This window comes from Tyto alba, unplaced genomic scaffold (assembly GCF_018691265.1).
Source record: "Tyto alba isolate M040663 unplaced genomic scaffold, T.alba_DEE_v4.0 Super-Scaffold_21, whole genome shotgun sequence".
In the NCBI taxonomy this organism is placed as follows: domain Eukaryota; kingdom Metazoa; phylum Chordata; class Aves; order Strigiformes; family Tytonidae; genus Tyto; species Tyto alba.
The window spans coordinates 11280209-11294991 of NW_024881295.1; the positions used below are offsets into that span (position 1 = coordinate 11280209).

The following is a 14783-nucleotide window of genomic DNA, read 5'->3' on the forward strand; positions in this document are numbered from 1 at the left end:
ATTTTTGAATTAGTTTCTTCACTGTGTCAAGTATTTATAAACTCCAAGTACTGTGAATTAAATTTGTCCCATTTAATTATTATTATTACCTTTCACATAAGTCTTCATTTTAGTTTCGTAACTTTATTATGCTTATCTTGGAACTTAAATTCTTTCATTTAACTTCTAAATACAAGAAACTCTGACATATACTTCTTAGCCTCTTCAAGGTATATTTAAAACCAATTTGAACAAAAATCTGAAATGATTCCTTACAATTATGTACCCATTACACATTTGACTCAACTTTCATATGTGGAAGTTGAACTTAAATGGATAGTATATACAATACCCAAAATACAGACAGCTGACATGAGATCCGTAACTCTCTCACTCATCTTTGCTCAACAGAGACTTCCACGAGACAACTGTACCTTTCCTTCTTTCTCCAAACTTCTAAGTCAGGCTGCACTCACACTGCCCTTTCAACTACTACCCTTCAAGTGATTTAACTTTTTCATTTCCTATTCTTACAAATACCAAGCACAAGTAATTGCCCTCCATTTTAATTTATTCAATACAGTTCAGTAGCAGATAAGCAACAGAAAGTGGACAACAAAAATAAAACAGTTCCCCTTGGCCTCTTGCATGCTATTACCACTAATGATGAGCTCATCTTGTCTCCTAAACTATGCAGGGTAAGGCATCATCAGCTTTTGGATACCAGATGTCTGAGGAAAATCCAAGGTGGTGAAGACTGTGGTGTTGATTCAGTAGGTGGAACCATACTTTTCCCTCTGAATCATTTTAAGCCATTATTCCAGCAGAGAATTTGAAGTACTGAATGAGCCATCAAAATGAAGTCGTGACCACTTAACATGGCAAGAGATGAATCAGAAAAACAAGTCACTGCCAGTAGAAACTACATGATCCTCAAATTTCTCTGTCTTGATATAGGTATGGATGCTGGTAGCAACTCTGGAATGCCAAACATAACCTGGACCTCAAATATAGATGCTTTGGTTAGAAAAGCAGCCATTTTACATAGAACAAGCTGGGCAGAATTAGATGCCCAGATGCAGAGCTCAGAATCATAACAAAAGATAATGGTCCTCATACATCAACACTCTCAGTGCTGCTAGGATAAGGAGTGAAAACCTGGCAGCAGTTTTTTTGTTTAAATACTACTAGAGGACACTGGTCAACCGTATATCTCCTGTCCAAATTCCAATTTGGGAAATTACACACTGATTGCTTGTATCTCCTTGTTCTCCCATTTTATGTAAAGACCCACATCCCATCTCAGCTCTGAGTATGCGTGCCTGCATTTCTACACAATGCTTGCAGGGAGGGCTCTACCAGGTTAACTTCTATAATGCTTGCTAAGGCAGGTTGAAACGTTACCACCTCCAGTAGACCAACCCAACACTGCACTGACAGTTACTGATGTCATTACAGAGTCAGTACGAGAAAATATACCCTCGCGCCTCAGCTCCTGCAGGTCATAATCTTCTAATACAAATATCACTAAATAGTATCACTGAAAAATGTGTACCAAAAAAGTTCAACCTTCTATTCAAGCTACGTACCACTAAAAACATAGTAACTCCTAAATATCCCCGAAAACCATTCTATGAGTTTAGTTAAAGCCAGGAAATCCCAAATATATCCCATAATACTGAAGAGGAAATAAATGAGATCCAAATTTGGCTTAGAGTTTCATTCTCCGTAGGATCCTTCAGTATGTCACATGCTATATAAACCAACTATTACCTGGCCAACATGGATGAAACCCCCCAATTTAGAAAAATCACCAGAATGATATACAGTTGTGAATTTTCAAATTTAGTTTTGTTCTGGGGGGTGAGACCCTAAAATTTTGCAACTGGTGACCCTTATAATGATGTTCTCGCTTTCAGAGCCAATGTGATGCCACACAGTGATTTGTCTGTTAAATTGAATCTTTGCCTCTAGATAGATAGATAGATATAAAGTTTATTTTGAAATGTCTCCTAGTGCCTCTGAGTCTGACTGATGTGAGATGTTATTTTGAACATGCCAAAGCATCTGAACAGCTCCAGTCCTTTCTTTTCAGCGTGCATTCCTTGATAAGTGGCAAAGCTTCCCACTTATCAGTCACTCAAAGTGACTGTGGCTGTCAGTTGTGTACAAAGCGCAATCAGTTTGGAAGCAGAGACACCAGCATTTTTCTTCTCAGCTTGAAGCAAACACGTTTTGACTGCTAGTCATTCAATTTTAAAGCATCTTCAATTAGGGGCGGATGAAGATATAAAGAAAACACATCCTAAACACCTCCGCCAGCCAGCAGTAAAAAATTTATTGTTATCTCCTGCTTTACCTTACTGCAGAGGCAGCAGCAGCAGCCTTTTTTGGCTGCACAACAAAAGTGCTCATGACTACACACAATCCACACGGACAGGAACGCAGCCATAAAGAGTTCACGTTCATCTTCCCAAGCCACTTACACAAACTACTGTGGTACTTTCTGCTCCTGTACCTCTGCTGCCTGCTGCCTAAGTACCCGCACAGGTGCACAAACGTGAAGATAGCTCGCATGCACTATTCAGGTACACTGCCCCACACATTTTGAACAAAAACATTCACAAAATGACATATATTTGTTCTGTAGCCAATAAAAAGCCAACCAAAACCATTAAAAAGACTGTGGAAATAATGATGACGAGGGAAAAGGGAGGGCTGACAGAAAGGAGCTGTTGATGCGGGAAAGGGAGGGCAGCTGCAAGAGGAAGATTGATCAGTACCGCAATGTCAGGGATCTGGAAGTGGAAGGAAGTGGTGAGAGTTGTGGGGTGCCTCAGAGAGGTGCAGAAATTGGAGAGGAACTATGAAAACAAAAAGAAAGGCAGGGCCCTGGAAAGAGAGGTCTCCAAAAGAATGCTTGCTGAGGGGAGAGAGACCAAGATGAGGCCTTGGAGTACAATGCTGCCAGCTGGGATGACTGTATTTCACTGTTGGCATTTTTCTTGCAGTCCTAGCTGCTGGATTATTTTGGGTATTTCATGTTGTGGGGTTTGTTTGGTTTTTTTTTTTTTTTTTAATAAAAATAAGTTTCTGGCCCTCCTTTGTGATTGTGTGAGAGAACTGGAAGATGGGAACACTGAAAGCTCAGTAACAGAAAGGAAATTAAGAAAAGATGCTAAATTGCAAGAAAGAAGTCACGAAGTTCAAAACAATCTCATAATTTTAGAACATTTGTACTGGTAACACTGGAGAAAGCTTCATTATCAGCAAGAGCTGTTGCAATCCTGTTGCTCAGCATAGGCAAAAAAGCTAATTTATCTCATGAAAACATCCCTTTGCAATCTCAATAAATTAAAGCTGTACAAGTCTCAAGCAGATTCTCCTTGTTTTCATTGCTGCAACTACACCAGTCAGCAAATCTGGGTTGCGTAAGAGTGTAGAAAAGGCCTGAGATCAAATTACTTGTAGATGCTCACTCTGTGGGTAATCTTCAGAAAAAAGAACATGGTACATTGGTGCAAAAATGTTGCTCTGCATAGAAATATAGTTAGTATAAGTATAGATAAACACCTCACAAATCCGAAATCTTTTACGTAACTTTTGCAGTAACGGAAGGAAGTGAAAGCCCATAGGTTAGTCTAAAGTATGTGCATCACACCTTCAGCCAAATACACTTGTTATTTGCTGAACTTGAGAAGACAGAAAGCTATTAGCTCATTATGACTGCCAGCCTGGATTTTTTTTTTTTTCCACTCCTCTCTTTCCCTATTTCCTCCCGCAACCTTGTCTTTTTTCTTTTTTGTGTGTGTTTTTTTTGGGTTGTTTTTTTGAATAATTAATTTCCCAGGGGCTTTTTCCTGCTCAAGGGACAGGCAAGTTATTCTGATAACTGATAGGACATCAGCTGCAGAGCTTTTGTGAGAAACAATTGTTTAGCCTCTTTGCCGGCAACCTCAGTTGTTTGGGAAGAGGTTGCAAAGTCATGGGAAAGGCTGCAGTGTGACTCCTTCTTGGGCCTGTCTCACTGAATCCAGTATGCCCATGTTTATACGTTGCAGGAAAACAGCTGCTCCTGACACATGATGAATTTGGACAAAATGTCCCCAATCTACGAGCCTGTTCAGTTTGACTGTGCAATCACAGCTTGTCATATCCACACTGGCAAAAAACAAAACAAAAAACAAACCATCTCAGTGGACGGAGCCTGTTCTGAAAACATTTTGCAGAGTGAGAAGATACTTTCTCACAGTTTCCTACTGAAGAAAGGTCTCATTAAACTCCCACTAATATGAATAAGAGCCTTTTCACTATGTTCAGTGGGAGTTGGATCAGGCCCTCACTTCAACAGCTTTATTGTCTACCAAGGAAACCTTTTGTCCTCACCTCTCTCTGATATGCAAAGAGGACTCTAATTACGGAAGAACTAATACTGTTCTGCCGTGTGGTGGCTTGCAAAGGGGTCGTAGCACCACGAAGCACTGCTCTGCTGTCACTGACTTCCTAGAAAATCAGAACTCTCAGGGAAAAATGTAATAGAGAAGCAACAAACATTACTAAATCTGTAACCAAGCACTTGTGTAGTGGTTGTTCATTTTTGTATCTTGAGTGAAGGATTCATCTTCTACAGCCCTTTAAAGCCTCCTAGAGAACTCTGGGTTACAGGCATGCAAGAAGATGGGGACCAGGAAAGAAATTTCACAAGTACTTATGATTGCACTGAGGAGATACCAACAGGACAAGGATTAAGGGTAAGGATCTCTGCCCTCCTTAGCATAGGCACAAAGTACTCCAATTATTTAGCTCACACAGTGGCCTGCCAGAGTTTGCTTTCCAGCGAGAGACAGAAAACGGAAGGATGAGCTGTGTTGGAAGTATAGACTGCAAACTTGTTGGGGCAGGGAACAAGCCTTCACATTATGTACAGACAGTCAAATGGTCAGTGTCTTCTCACAACAAGAAAGAGAAGCTAGTACTTTTTACAACTGAACTTCATAGGAAATAGGTCAATCAAAGTCTCAGTGTTTTCTCAAACAAAGAGACCACAAACAGGCCTGAACATCTTTCAGCCCGTTCTGGATAACAGATAATTGCTCACTTGAGGAGTTCAAAAGCAACAACAAATCTAATCAACAACAATAAAAATTATCACCATAGATAATCGTGTGGGTTAATTATGATATGTAAAGCACTCTGGAAGCAGGTCTCTTTACCAGTGTTTTGGAAGGCTGGAATCAATCCAGAGCCTCTTGGTGCTCGGAAAGTTTTGACAATAACAACTGTGTCATTTCAAAACTTTGCATGTTAAGCTTAAGAAATATTTTTCTGAACTTTGGTGTAACTCAGAAACCAAATCCTTCTTTCCTCCCCAAAAATATAGCTAGGTTTTGAAAAATAGATCTGGCTGCAAAAGGGACTAACCATCCTGCAGGAAATTCCAAGTGTTCAAGGTTTTATTACATTCCAAATTGGAACACCTTAAACCTCAGAACTTAATGAGAATGGGAATATTCTGGTTTGGGAACGCACTAATGCAGCCAGGCCTCTCCATCTACCAACATAACTCATGGGGAAAGGGACACAGCCAGCTGCCAGCGGGCGGGGAGGACGGAAATCTGGATCCAGACTCGCAAAGGAAAAGCCTTATTTGGAGCCGGGAGGACGCCCAGGGTAGCTGAGGGATTCAGGAAAGCCAGGGAGCCTGCAGCCTGAAGGGGCACAGGATCTGGAGGGCTGTGGTGCCCAGCCTCCCTGCCAGACAAGCTGCTAAGGGTCTGCAAAGCTCTGAGGCACTGGAGGCCACAGCAAGCTTTTCGTCCGGGCGCAGGGCCCCCTGGCAGGAGTCACATCCCGCCTGGCAGGCCGCGCGGGACAGAGGCGCGCAGCAGAATTCAGTCAGGATCCTCCCATTCTTCAGAGGTCCGAACTTCCCAACAGAAATCCCCTTAGAACATCTACTGACAAGCTTCTAGCTCTGAAGGAAAAAGACAGCCCTCTATTAAAACATAGAGTCATCAAATGGTTGCTGTCTGGCAGGAGTTACTCTCAAGTTTCAGATAGCACTCAGTTCTTGGGCTAAGGACGTCACCCAGAAGTTAATACAAATTAGTAACTAAGTACTGGCAGTATTAAACTAAAAAGTCAAACAAAACTGTGGTCCAAATGTTAGAGACATCATAAAGCAGTGCTGATGCTTCTTGTTGCTTTGAGATCTTAGTTTTATATTACTGGCAACCTGAAGTGTTCCAAGATCTTGAGCTGGGCTCTCCAAAAAAAATTTTGACTAAAAATCAGAACAGTTTAAAAAACAACATTTGGCCTGCATTTTGTTTGCCTTCTAATTTTGGAACTTGTAGTGCTCATGGTTTCAGATTTTGCCTGGAAATATGAGTGCTGGAAGTTTACATTTTGAAGAAATAAAAGCTGGCATTTTTGTTATCACATGACTCCAAGAGCTGGGGCTTGAGGGAAAAACATAAAACATTGTCAGGCTTTCCACAAAACTGTGAGATTAGCAGCATGGATTTTATCACAATTTAGGCTGCAGAGTTGACCTATTTTATTAACAGTGGCCTACAGAATGTGAATTGCTTTATGAATTTTAACAATCATATTTCATTTTAAATATAGTTCAATTAAAGTGACATTTTTCACTGAGCTTCAAAGCAAACTATTCAGTCATCAACTTGGGCTAGACTTTTTCTCCGACCAAGTGGAAAGTGTAAGCTGCACCACCCCACAAAACTTTGCATCTCAGAGACACCCTTCAAGGCAGAACACCACACATGCTTACTGCCTGTCCTGGGGACTAGCTCAGGGTCATGAAAAAGGATTCTACCTGACGTGACAGCTACAGAGCCCCAGACATTGCCATGTTCTAGAACAAGGACACCAGGAAGTAGATTGTGGCCTCACAAAAAATGAGGAGGCCACCATGAGAGCTCCCCTGAGGCCCTGAAGGACAAAACTAGATTTAGTCCAAGAACATGCTGAGCTGTATTTGGTGTCTGCATGCCCTTTGCTCAGCCCGTTCTACAGCTGCAGATCACTACACAGCTGCTCTGAAACACAACCTGAGATCGCTGGGGCTGCTGATGCGTAAGAGTTTACAGAACACACACTCCAGTTTTGTTTCTGGTAAAATAGCAAGACTGAAGTGTGAAGGGGAGAAGACCCCAAATACTCAGCAGGAAGAAACTGTTAAAGCGAAAACCTTTTCAATACACATACACACGAAGATTAAATAGAACAGAAAGCAGTGTGCATGGGAGGATGCATTTCAAAGTGGCATAAAATAAGTTGGGGGGAGGCTTAGTTAATTTTTCAGAGAAACTCAAACCTCTTCACAAATCAGGTCTAGAACATCCTGAAAAGCAGAAAAAAAAAAAAAAAAATTATGAACATTTGCCAAAACACAAAATCCTGTCTAGATGACATAGTACAGCATTCTGAGGTCATACAGATTCTTTAATTTAATCTAATCTGCAACTTTTCTCCAGTTTAGCATTATCTCTTTGCTCAAATCTCTATATGAAGACAAGCTGTTTGTCTTCTGCAGCAGTGACACCTCCTTCCAGTTAATTCAGAAGACATGGACTTGGAAAAGACATAATGTCAATTAGAGACTCATGTGCCAGGTACATTTTTCTAAGCTCAAGTAGCTAACACATATTTCTTCAGCATCACAGAAATGGCTAGTTTAATTGAGATATAGTTATACCCAGCATTTGCAGTCCTCTAAGGAGGAGAGACACATTGCCGTCTCTCTCTGCTTATATACCGTGTACGGATTGGTGATTGTATGCTGGGGTAAGGAGAGGGAACTGTTTCCAAGTTAGCACACTTAGAGAAAGGAGTCATAAATCACGGGGTCAGTCAGGTTGTGCTTTTTTTTAACCTTAGGGTATTATGTTTTCAATACAATATTTCAATAGCTTTTTTCTGTGTAATAATTTATCTGGAATTATGGCAACTCTTACAAGCTTAGAAAAAATTGGCTCAAGTAAAACGAATCCTTTGTCATAAATAGGTTGTGTTCATAACTGCAGCCTAATCATTCAATTGCACATAAGTCAAATAGTTATCCAGACTTTGTAGGAATATTTCCCTGTCAATAAATCTAGTGCTATTTAAAAACTCCGGGCCAATGTGACAGAAGCCTGTTAGATTAATTAGGGCAAGGTCAGAAAAGCTGAACTCACAGCTACATTCATGTCACAGTTTCATTCCATCTACCATAACCTGATTGTAAACTCACAGACCGTTTTAAACATAGGCATGTTAGGGTGACTTTATTGTCTTCATTTATATACAAAGGAAGATTTCTACAGGAATTGTTTCTTCTCTCTTACAGTCAGCTAAGCATGCAATTGAAAAGAAACGTTTTGCTTTGTATTCACTACCAATAAGGATTTTAAAAATTTTAAATGTTTTTTCCTATTAGTGACTTCACAGTAATGGGACTGCAACCAGGGCTCATGAGACTTCAGGACCTTATAGACTGCGGAACTGTCAAGAAGCAGGCAGTATCATCAATATTGCTCTACAGACAGATCATCTCTGTGGCAATGAGAGGACAGTATTGTGTCTCTGCCTGTTCAATTCTTGAGCTTTATCATGTGACCATCCAAAAGGAGGGTGCCCCAAATCTGATGGGTTTTGTGTGAAGTGGACCCTGGAGGTGAAATTCTGACCTCGGCTGGGTCAATATTTCATCCATAATCCCTTGAGACAGACCTCCAAATCATTTCCTAGGCTTGCAGCTTGTATCAGATGGTAGCTAACTGACTTTCATTTACTACTGACTCAGGTCAAACTTGGACCAGGGATCAAAAGATGAAAGGCTCTGTATCTCATTATCAATAATCAGTGTTCTCCACTACCCTAAAAACGACATACTTCATTCTTATCTACAAGGCCTTAAGACTTAAAAGGGTTGGGGTCAAATTATGTTACTTCAATTTATTTTTATTCACTGCTTATAAAATAACTTCCTCTCTCACTGTCATAGCTAAATGCTAAAAATGTAAATGCTTCTCTTGCTATTGTAGAGGTTCTACTATTGTTTTTCTTTCAAAGTCTTATTAAAGATACAGCAATAAAGAAAAATCCCTCCCACATACAAATTTAAAGAAGAAAAAAAAAAATACAGAGGTCAAGGCCAAGCCAGACCTTACAAATCTCAAAATTATTTTCAGCAAAGCACTTCTTGTATAGAAGTTGCCTTATAACAAGAGGGGTGGACCTTCCCCAGAAGTTTTTCATAGTTATACAAGTCTTGATACTGACAGAATATCATCTGAAATGATAGAGCCAGGGTTTTTTTCTAGTGTGAAGCCATAGAACTCCTCTGATTTTGCTGAAATTAAGTTTTCTTAGACAAATTACGGATATGGCCCACAATTTTAGGCAACTAATTGTGAAACATTATAGAGAAGCTTTGGAAGGAAAATCCTGTTGTTACTGAACAAACAGAAAATAGTATCCACTTCCACAGCGACTTGCAATGCTCTGTACATAACTGCATACTTAAACAGCCAGAGATTTTCCTGGGATTCTACATCTCTGAAAAATGTCAAACCCCTCCTTTGTTATTCTGTGAAAACCTTCATGGCAAACTGATTTGCATTATTCCCAAAACAGGGGCATGCATATATACACATGGAAGAGAAGTAATGAAATACAGTCAATGGCATGAAAAGAAACTTCTGAATCCTTTGAGAAAAAAAAGACATTAAATAAAGTTTACTGGTTATGCTGGGTTAACAACTTTTTTCTACTACTAGGGTGTAAACCTGTAGATACCTAGGACCCGCATAACTGCTCTCCCAAATCTAACTGATCATTTGAGCAGTTTCTCATTCAGATGATATTTCATCTGAAGTATTGAAAATTAGACTTTCAACACCTAGGGCAGAGGGAAGGAGGTACACTTGATTACTGATCGCTGAAGAGATCTGCTTCCACAAAACCTCAAAACCAGAGTTGTAGACGACCCATTCCAATCCAACTCTTTCTGGCGGCACTTCTGCCACTCCTGTTCTACAGCTGAAAGAAGATTTGGTCCTGCAGACCCTTGCTCACATGACCAGCTCCTCTCATATCTGCTTCCCGATCCTATAGGAGCCGTATTAATCATACAAGGCCTTCCAGAAACTGATCTTTTTTGCTTAATGACAGGTAACACCCTCATGTGTTTCCATAAACAATATGTAAGCCATCTGCAGATATTCTTGAAGAAACTATGACAATAACAGCTGAGGGAAAGCGTGGGGAAACAGAAAGGAGAAAAGAGACATAACAGAGGCATGAGTGGAGACGCAGTCTCTGACCTGGATCTGTTGCTGAAGAAGGTTAATTTTGTGTTGCTGCTGCAGGAGCTGCTGCTGTTGTCTTGCAATCTGTGGAGAAAGTGCACAGAAGAAACGTGAGATATGTATCACCATTCCTGGAGCTGGTACATAGGAAACTTTCACCCTGCTTCGTTCTTTAAACTGCTCTATCAATCTAAGAAACCTTCAAGTGCAGGTGGCAGCAGCTTGGACTGCCTCTGAAGCAAGGGGCTCATGTTCAGCTGCAATTCCTAGTTAATGCTAGTGTGAAAGGGAATGTTATGGAAAATGTGCTGTATATCAAGAGAAAGACTGATGCAGAAATCTCCTCTCTCACTGTCTGAAATGGTACTGCTAAAATCCCCCAAAAGTTAGCACTCATTTACTCCAACTTGCTGGAGGAAGAACAATACTGGCAGAGAAACTGGAAAATAGCAGAGAAGGCAGGAAAGGCAAAAAAGTAGGATGGACAGTAACAGTCTTTTTATGTTTGGCACCACCTATTCAAAAATTCCCAAAAGAGGAAACCTGACACCCAGGAGGAAGGTATTAGTGTGAGTATTTCCTTGATGCAGAAACAGACACAGATACACTGGAACTGGGTTTGGGAAAATCACTGACTCTTCAATGTGTGTATCAGCTGAAAGGAACTAAGGGGGCAGTGCAAGGCTACACAGCTCAACATTGAAACTGATTTATAGAAGCTGATAGAGTCATCATAAGTCACCTCTCAAAGTTTTCCATAAGGACTTCCATCCTCCCTCTCCATTGACTAAATGATTGGGAACCTTACTGCAGACGCATTTTACGTACAGTGAAGGCAAAAGCAGACAGTAACAGAACCACATTAGAGTTCTCAGAGGACCGATGGAACCATTATATACCTCAAACTTAAAAAGCAAACTTGAAAAACTTTCCTTTGAGTCATCACAAAAGCTCTGCTCTCATGAATAGCTAGCACAGCAGTACAAACATTAGAAGGAGCGTTGCTCTTCCCCTGTGGTATGTGTACACATCTCAGGGTCAGATGGGAACTTACACATACTTACTGGCAGGAATTTGTGCATTCTTCCCCTTAGGTATTTTCTTTCACTTCTATTATTAAACTATTAGCATAAGAAATACTCACTCATAGTTATCTCCATATCTAAAAGATTGTTTTCTTTCCAGAGCCTCTCTTTAAACAACCAAAATAATTTTTATCAATACACTTTTTAAGAAAAGTTTGGTTATTTTAATTTCTATATAGCACAGAATTATACACAAATTCTTAAATTAAAAGAAATCCTAGTTATCCTAATAATAATCCTGCAGGATGTCTTACTGCTTTTTTCCATTCTCTCAATTTTCTTTTTCACCTTCAGATCATTCAGCCATCCCATAGCAGTAGTGACTTTAAAAGGTAAATTGCTGCTGCAGGATGTCTCCTCGTGGAAGAATCTTGCCAAATCCACCTTCACCTTCATCTACCTTCTCCACATAAACAACAGTGTGACACAAATTCTCTAGTTTAATAGATAAGTCACTTCTCCTGTACTCCCTATGTGGGATTTCAGGTGTGAGGCCAAAATACACAATATTTAAGATAAGTTTTTTAAATAGTCAAAAATAGGTAAAACCAAGGCTAAAATGTCTGAAGGTGTCAGCAGTGGTTTAGAAACTTAAGACTTGATTGGTCCAATACAAACACTGAAGTATGACAACTATGACAGATTTCAAAGAATTTTTTGAGTTTCATAAAATTCACGTGGCTGCACTTCTATTATATAAACTCCAATTTCATTACAAGCTGAAATAAATGCTCAGGCAGACCAAAATGCTTACAGATAAAAAGCATCAGTATGGAATCCTGAGAAGATTTTAAACCGGATGTCTAAGTATTCTCTGCTCACGTTCAGGTACAAAAACGGACATGCACTTCTGTTGAAACTTTCATGGTGCAAATTTGTTAGAAAAGTTATGTTCTTGTATAAAATGTCATGTGTCCATGCACGCACATTGGAACTGTTCACATGTGAAAACATGTTTGCATTTTCAGTGGAGGGCATCTTTGCAAGAGCTGAAAATCAAGCCTCTGAAGTGCAGAAGAGAAAAGTCACACTTGTTCACTGACTTTATATTATTCTCCCCCACTTTTTTCCACAGTTGGCAAAACCAACCTTTTCATTTCTCACATTGCAATCCAAGTGCTGTATTTTGTTCCTTTTATACCTATTCAGCATCACTGAATTCAAGCAGCACTGAAAGATTATTCAGGAGGGCTGAATTTGCATGCTTATTTATACTTATTTAAACAAAACAAAACACACTACTGGAAGAGAATACCTCCAAAATGGAAGATGTAGTCTGTAAGACAAAGAGCACTGGTATATATTTTGCAAATTAAAGCATTCTTCCAATCTATTTTTGCTTAAACTTCTCCACCTAAGAAAACAAATGGGAAAAAAAAAAATTTGGGTGGAGAGCAAACTTGAGAGTATGAACCCTAAAAGATAAACTAATGGAAAGTCCTCCTAGAAATTATTTAAACTGAAAGACACTGTAACAATCACTCACCTGTTCTTGTTGCTGCTTAGCCAGCTCCATTTGTTGGCGTTGTTTCTCGATCTGTGATGCAGCCAGTTTCTTCTGTTCATCATGAGCTGCTAGCAGCTGTTCTCGCAAACTGGTCAGCTGATTGATCATACCCATGAGCTGCCTTTCTTTCTCAGCGAGGCTTTCTGGAGTCCCTGGGCATCATATGGTGGAAAAAAAAACAAAACAAAACAAAACAAAAAAATGGTAAAGAGAAGAGAGGAAATTTAGAGCTAGACAGATTTTTATTTCTGCAACTTCACTGTAAGCAAAGTTTTAATGGAACCACAGAGCTGCAGCATATTGCAATATATTTGACATTAAGACCTGTCCCTCTACAGGAAAATGAGTCATAGAAGATAATTCTGTACACAGGCTTTGATCTGGTGTCTCCCTTCAATGCTTCCTTGCCCTTTCATCCATTCTCCATTGCCTTTTTATCAGATTAATAGGGGGGAAAAATATTGCCTGTTTTGGAAGTCTTTAAAATTTTAAACATTGTTTACATTTTGTGGGGATCAAAATCAACACTTCCAGTTTTGAATGACAATTACGTTTTTTGTCAGAAACTGATGACAAAGACACCCAATGCTGCCTTGATGCCTACAGAAACTGTCGGGTGTGTATTAACATCCTTCTATAACCAAGGGGAAGCAGAGAAGTCTCCTGGGTGCTGGATAGCTCTCTAGCTCCCCATGCCCAGCCTCCTCACTGTTACCAGCACAGCACACAACAGCTGTCAGGATGCTACCTGTTTTATCATCTACAGCTGCCCTGATTAGGATGAAATTATAGAGTATTTAAATTGCCAATAACTACTATTGCTGCTGCTGCCACTGATGAGTATCTTTAAAGGAAAAAGTCTTGCATAAACATATCAAAAACTGAGTTAAATGCAACTCACCATCTCCCTCATTTGTACTGTGTTTAGATGTTTTATAGGAGAGTTCAGCAGACACAGACAGAGGAACTGACTACCTTGTTCTCATAATCATTCTGTAAAAATTCTCCTTCTACCCAGAAGGACAGTGGTTATAAGGGAAGGGAAGAATAAATTCCAAGAAAAATCAAAAGGTATGAATCATACACTAAAATCAAAAATGGCACTATTAGTCTATCCAGGATCATTTGACTTTGAATTCATAAGACCAGAAAACATGGGTAGCAGCTAATCCACAGATATCTCCAATACCACCCCACCCTCTCACATGAGTCAGATCCTATGAAACCCTTTCTCAAAAAACCTTTAGGAAAGGATTAAGGCTATCAGTGCCTATGCCTCCTCTGAAAATAGCCTGCTTTTGGGACAACCCTGCCACACAAACCTTTCTCAAACACAGGAAGCGTTCTTCTGCCAATGTCACCAGTGCTCTCCAAGTGAAAAAAAATGAAGAAAAATTGGCGACTATACTAAACACACTCCTAGCCAACTATCAGTCAGACATGGAAAAGAGCTACTGGTAATAGCTCATTTAGTCTACCCCCCTGCCAGTACAGAAATGTTCCCTACAATATATTTACTACAGCTTTCTAGATTAGATTGAAATGTCTGAAATGGTGAATCATCTACTGCTTTCTTTGGAAGACTGTACCACAGCCTTAGAGGTGTCACTGTTAGGGGTCTTTGCTTGATAGTTTAATTTACATTCACTTAATTTCAACCTTGCGCTCCCAAGCAGCATCCCATTTCCTATGTCAGCCAAGTCCAAGACCTTAAATGCATTTATAGACAGCCATATATAAGTGGAAAAACACAAAGCATCAACATTTCCATATAAAGGAAACGTAACTCGATTAATTTTTTATTAAGATGCTAGAGATTTATGTGAAAATACTCTCATCATATAACAAAGAGCTACAGCAGAATATTCTCAGATATAGTCTCCAAAAAAAGAGTGG

The 14783-nt window shown here is 39.8% G+C and overlaps 1 protein-coding gene across 13 annotated transcripts in view; it reads right to left on the reverse strand.

Annotated features, from left to right (window-relative positions):
* SOX5 (SRY-box transcription factor 5) overlaps positions 1 to 14783 on the reverse strand; it is a 296063-nt gene that overhangs the window by 137516 nt on the left and 143764 nt on the right. For all 13 annotated transcript variants that reach the window (XM_042795201.1, XM_042795200.1, XM_042795196.1 and 10 more), the window contains 2 exons: positions 12867 to 13039; positions 10311 to 10379 (listed from right to left, as the gene is read on the reverse strand). In XM_042795201.1, coding sequence (XP_042651135.1) covers positions 10311 to 10379; positions 12867 to 13039 — 242 coding nt within the window. The remainder of the gene's footprint in view (positions 1 to 10310; positions 10380 to 12866; positions 13040 to 14783) is intronic.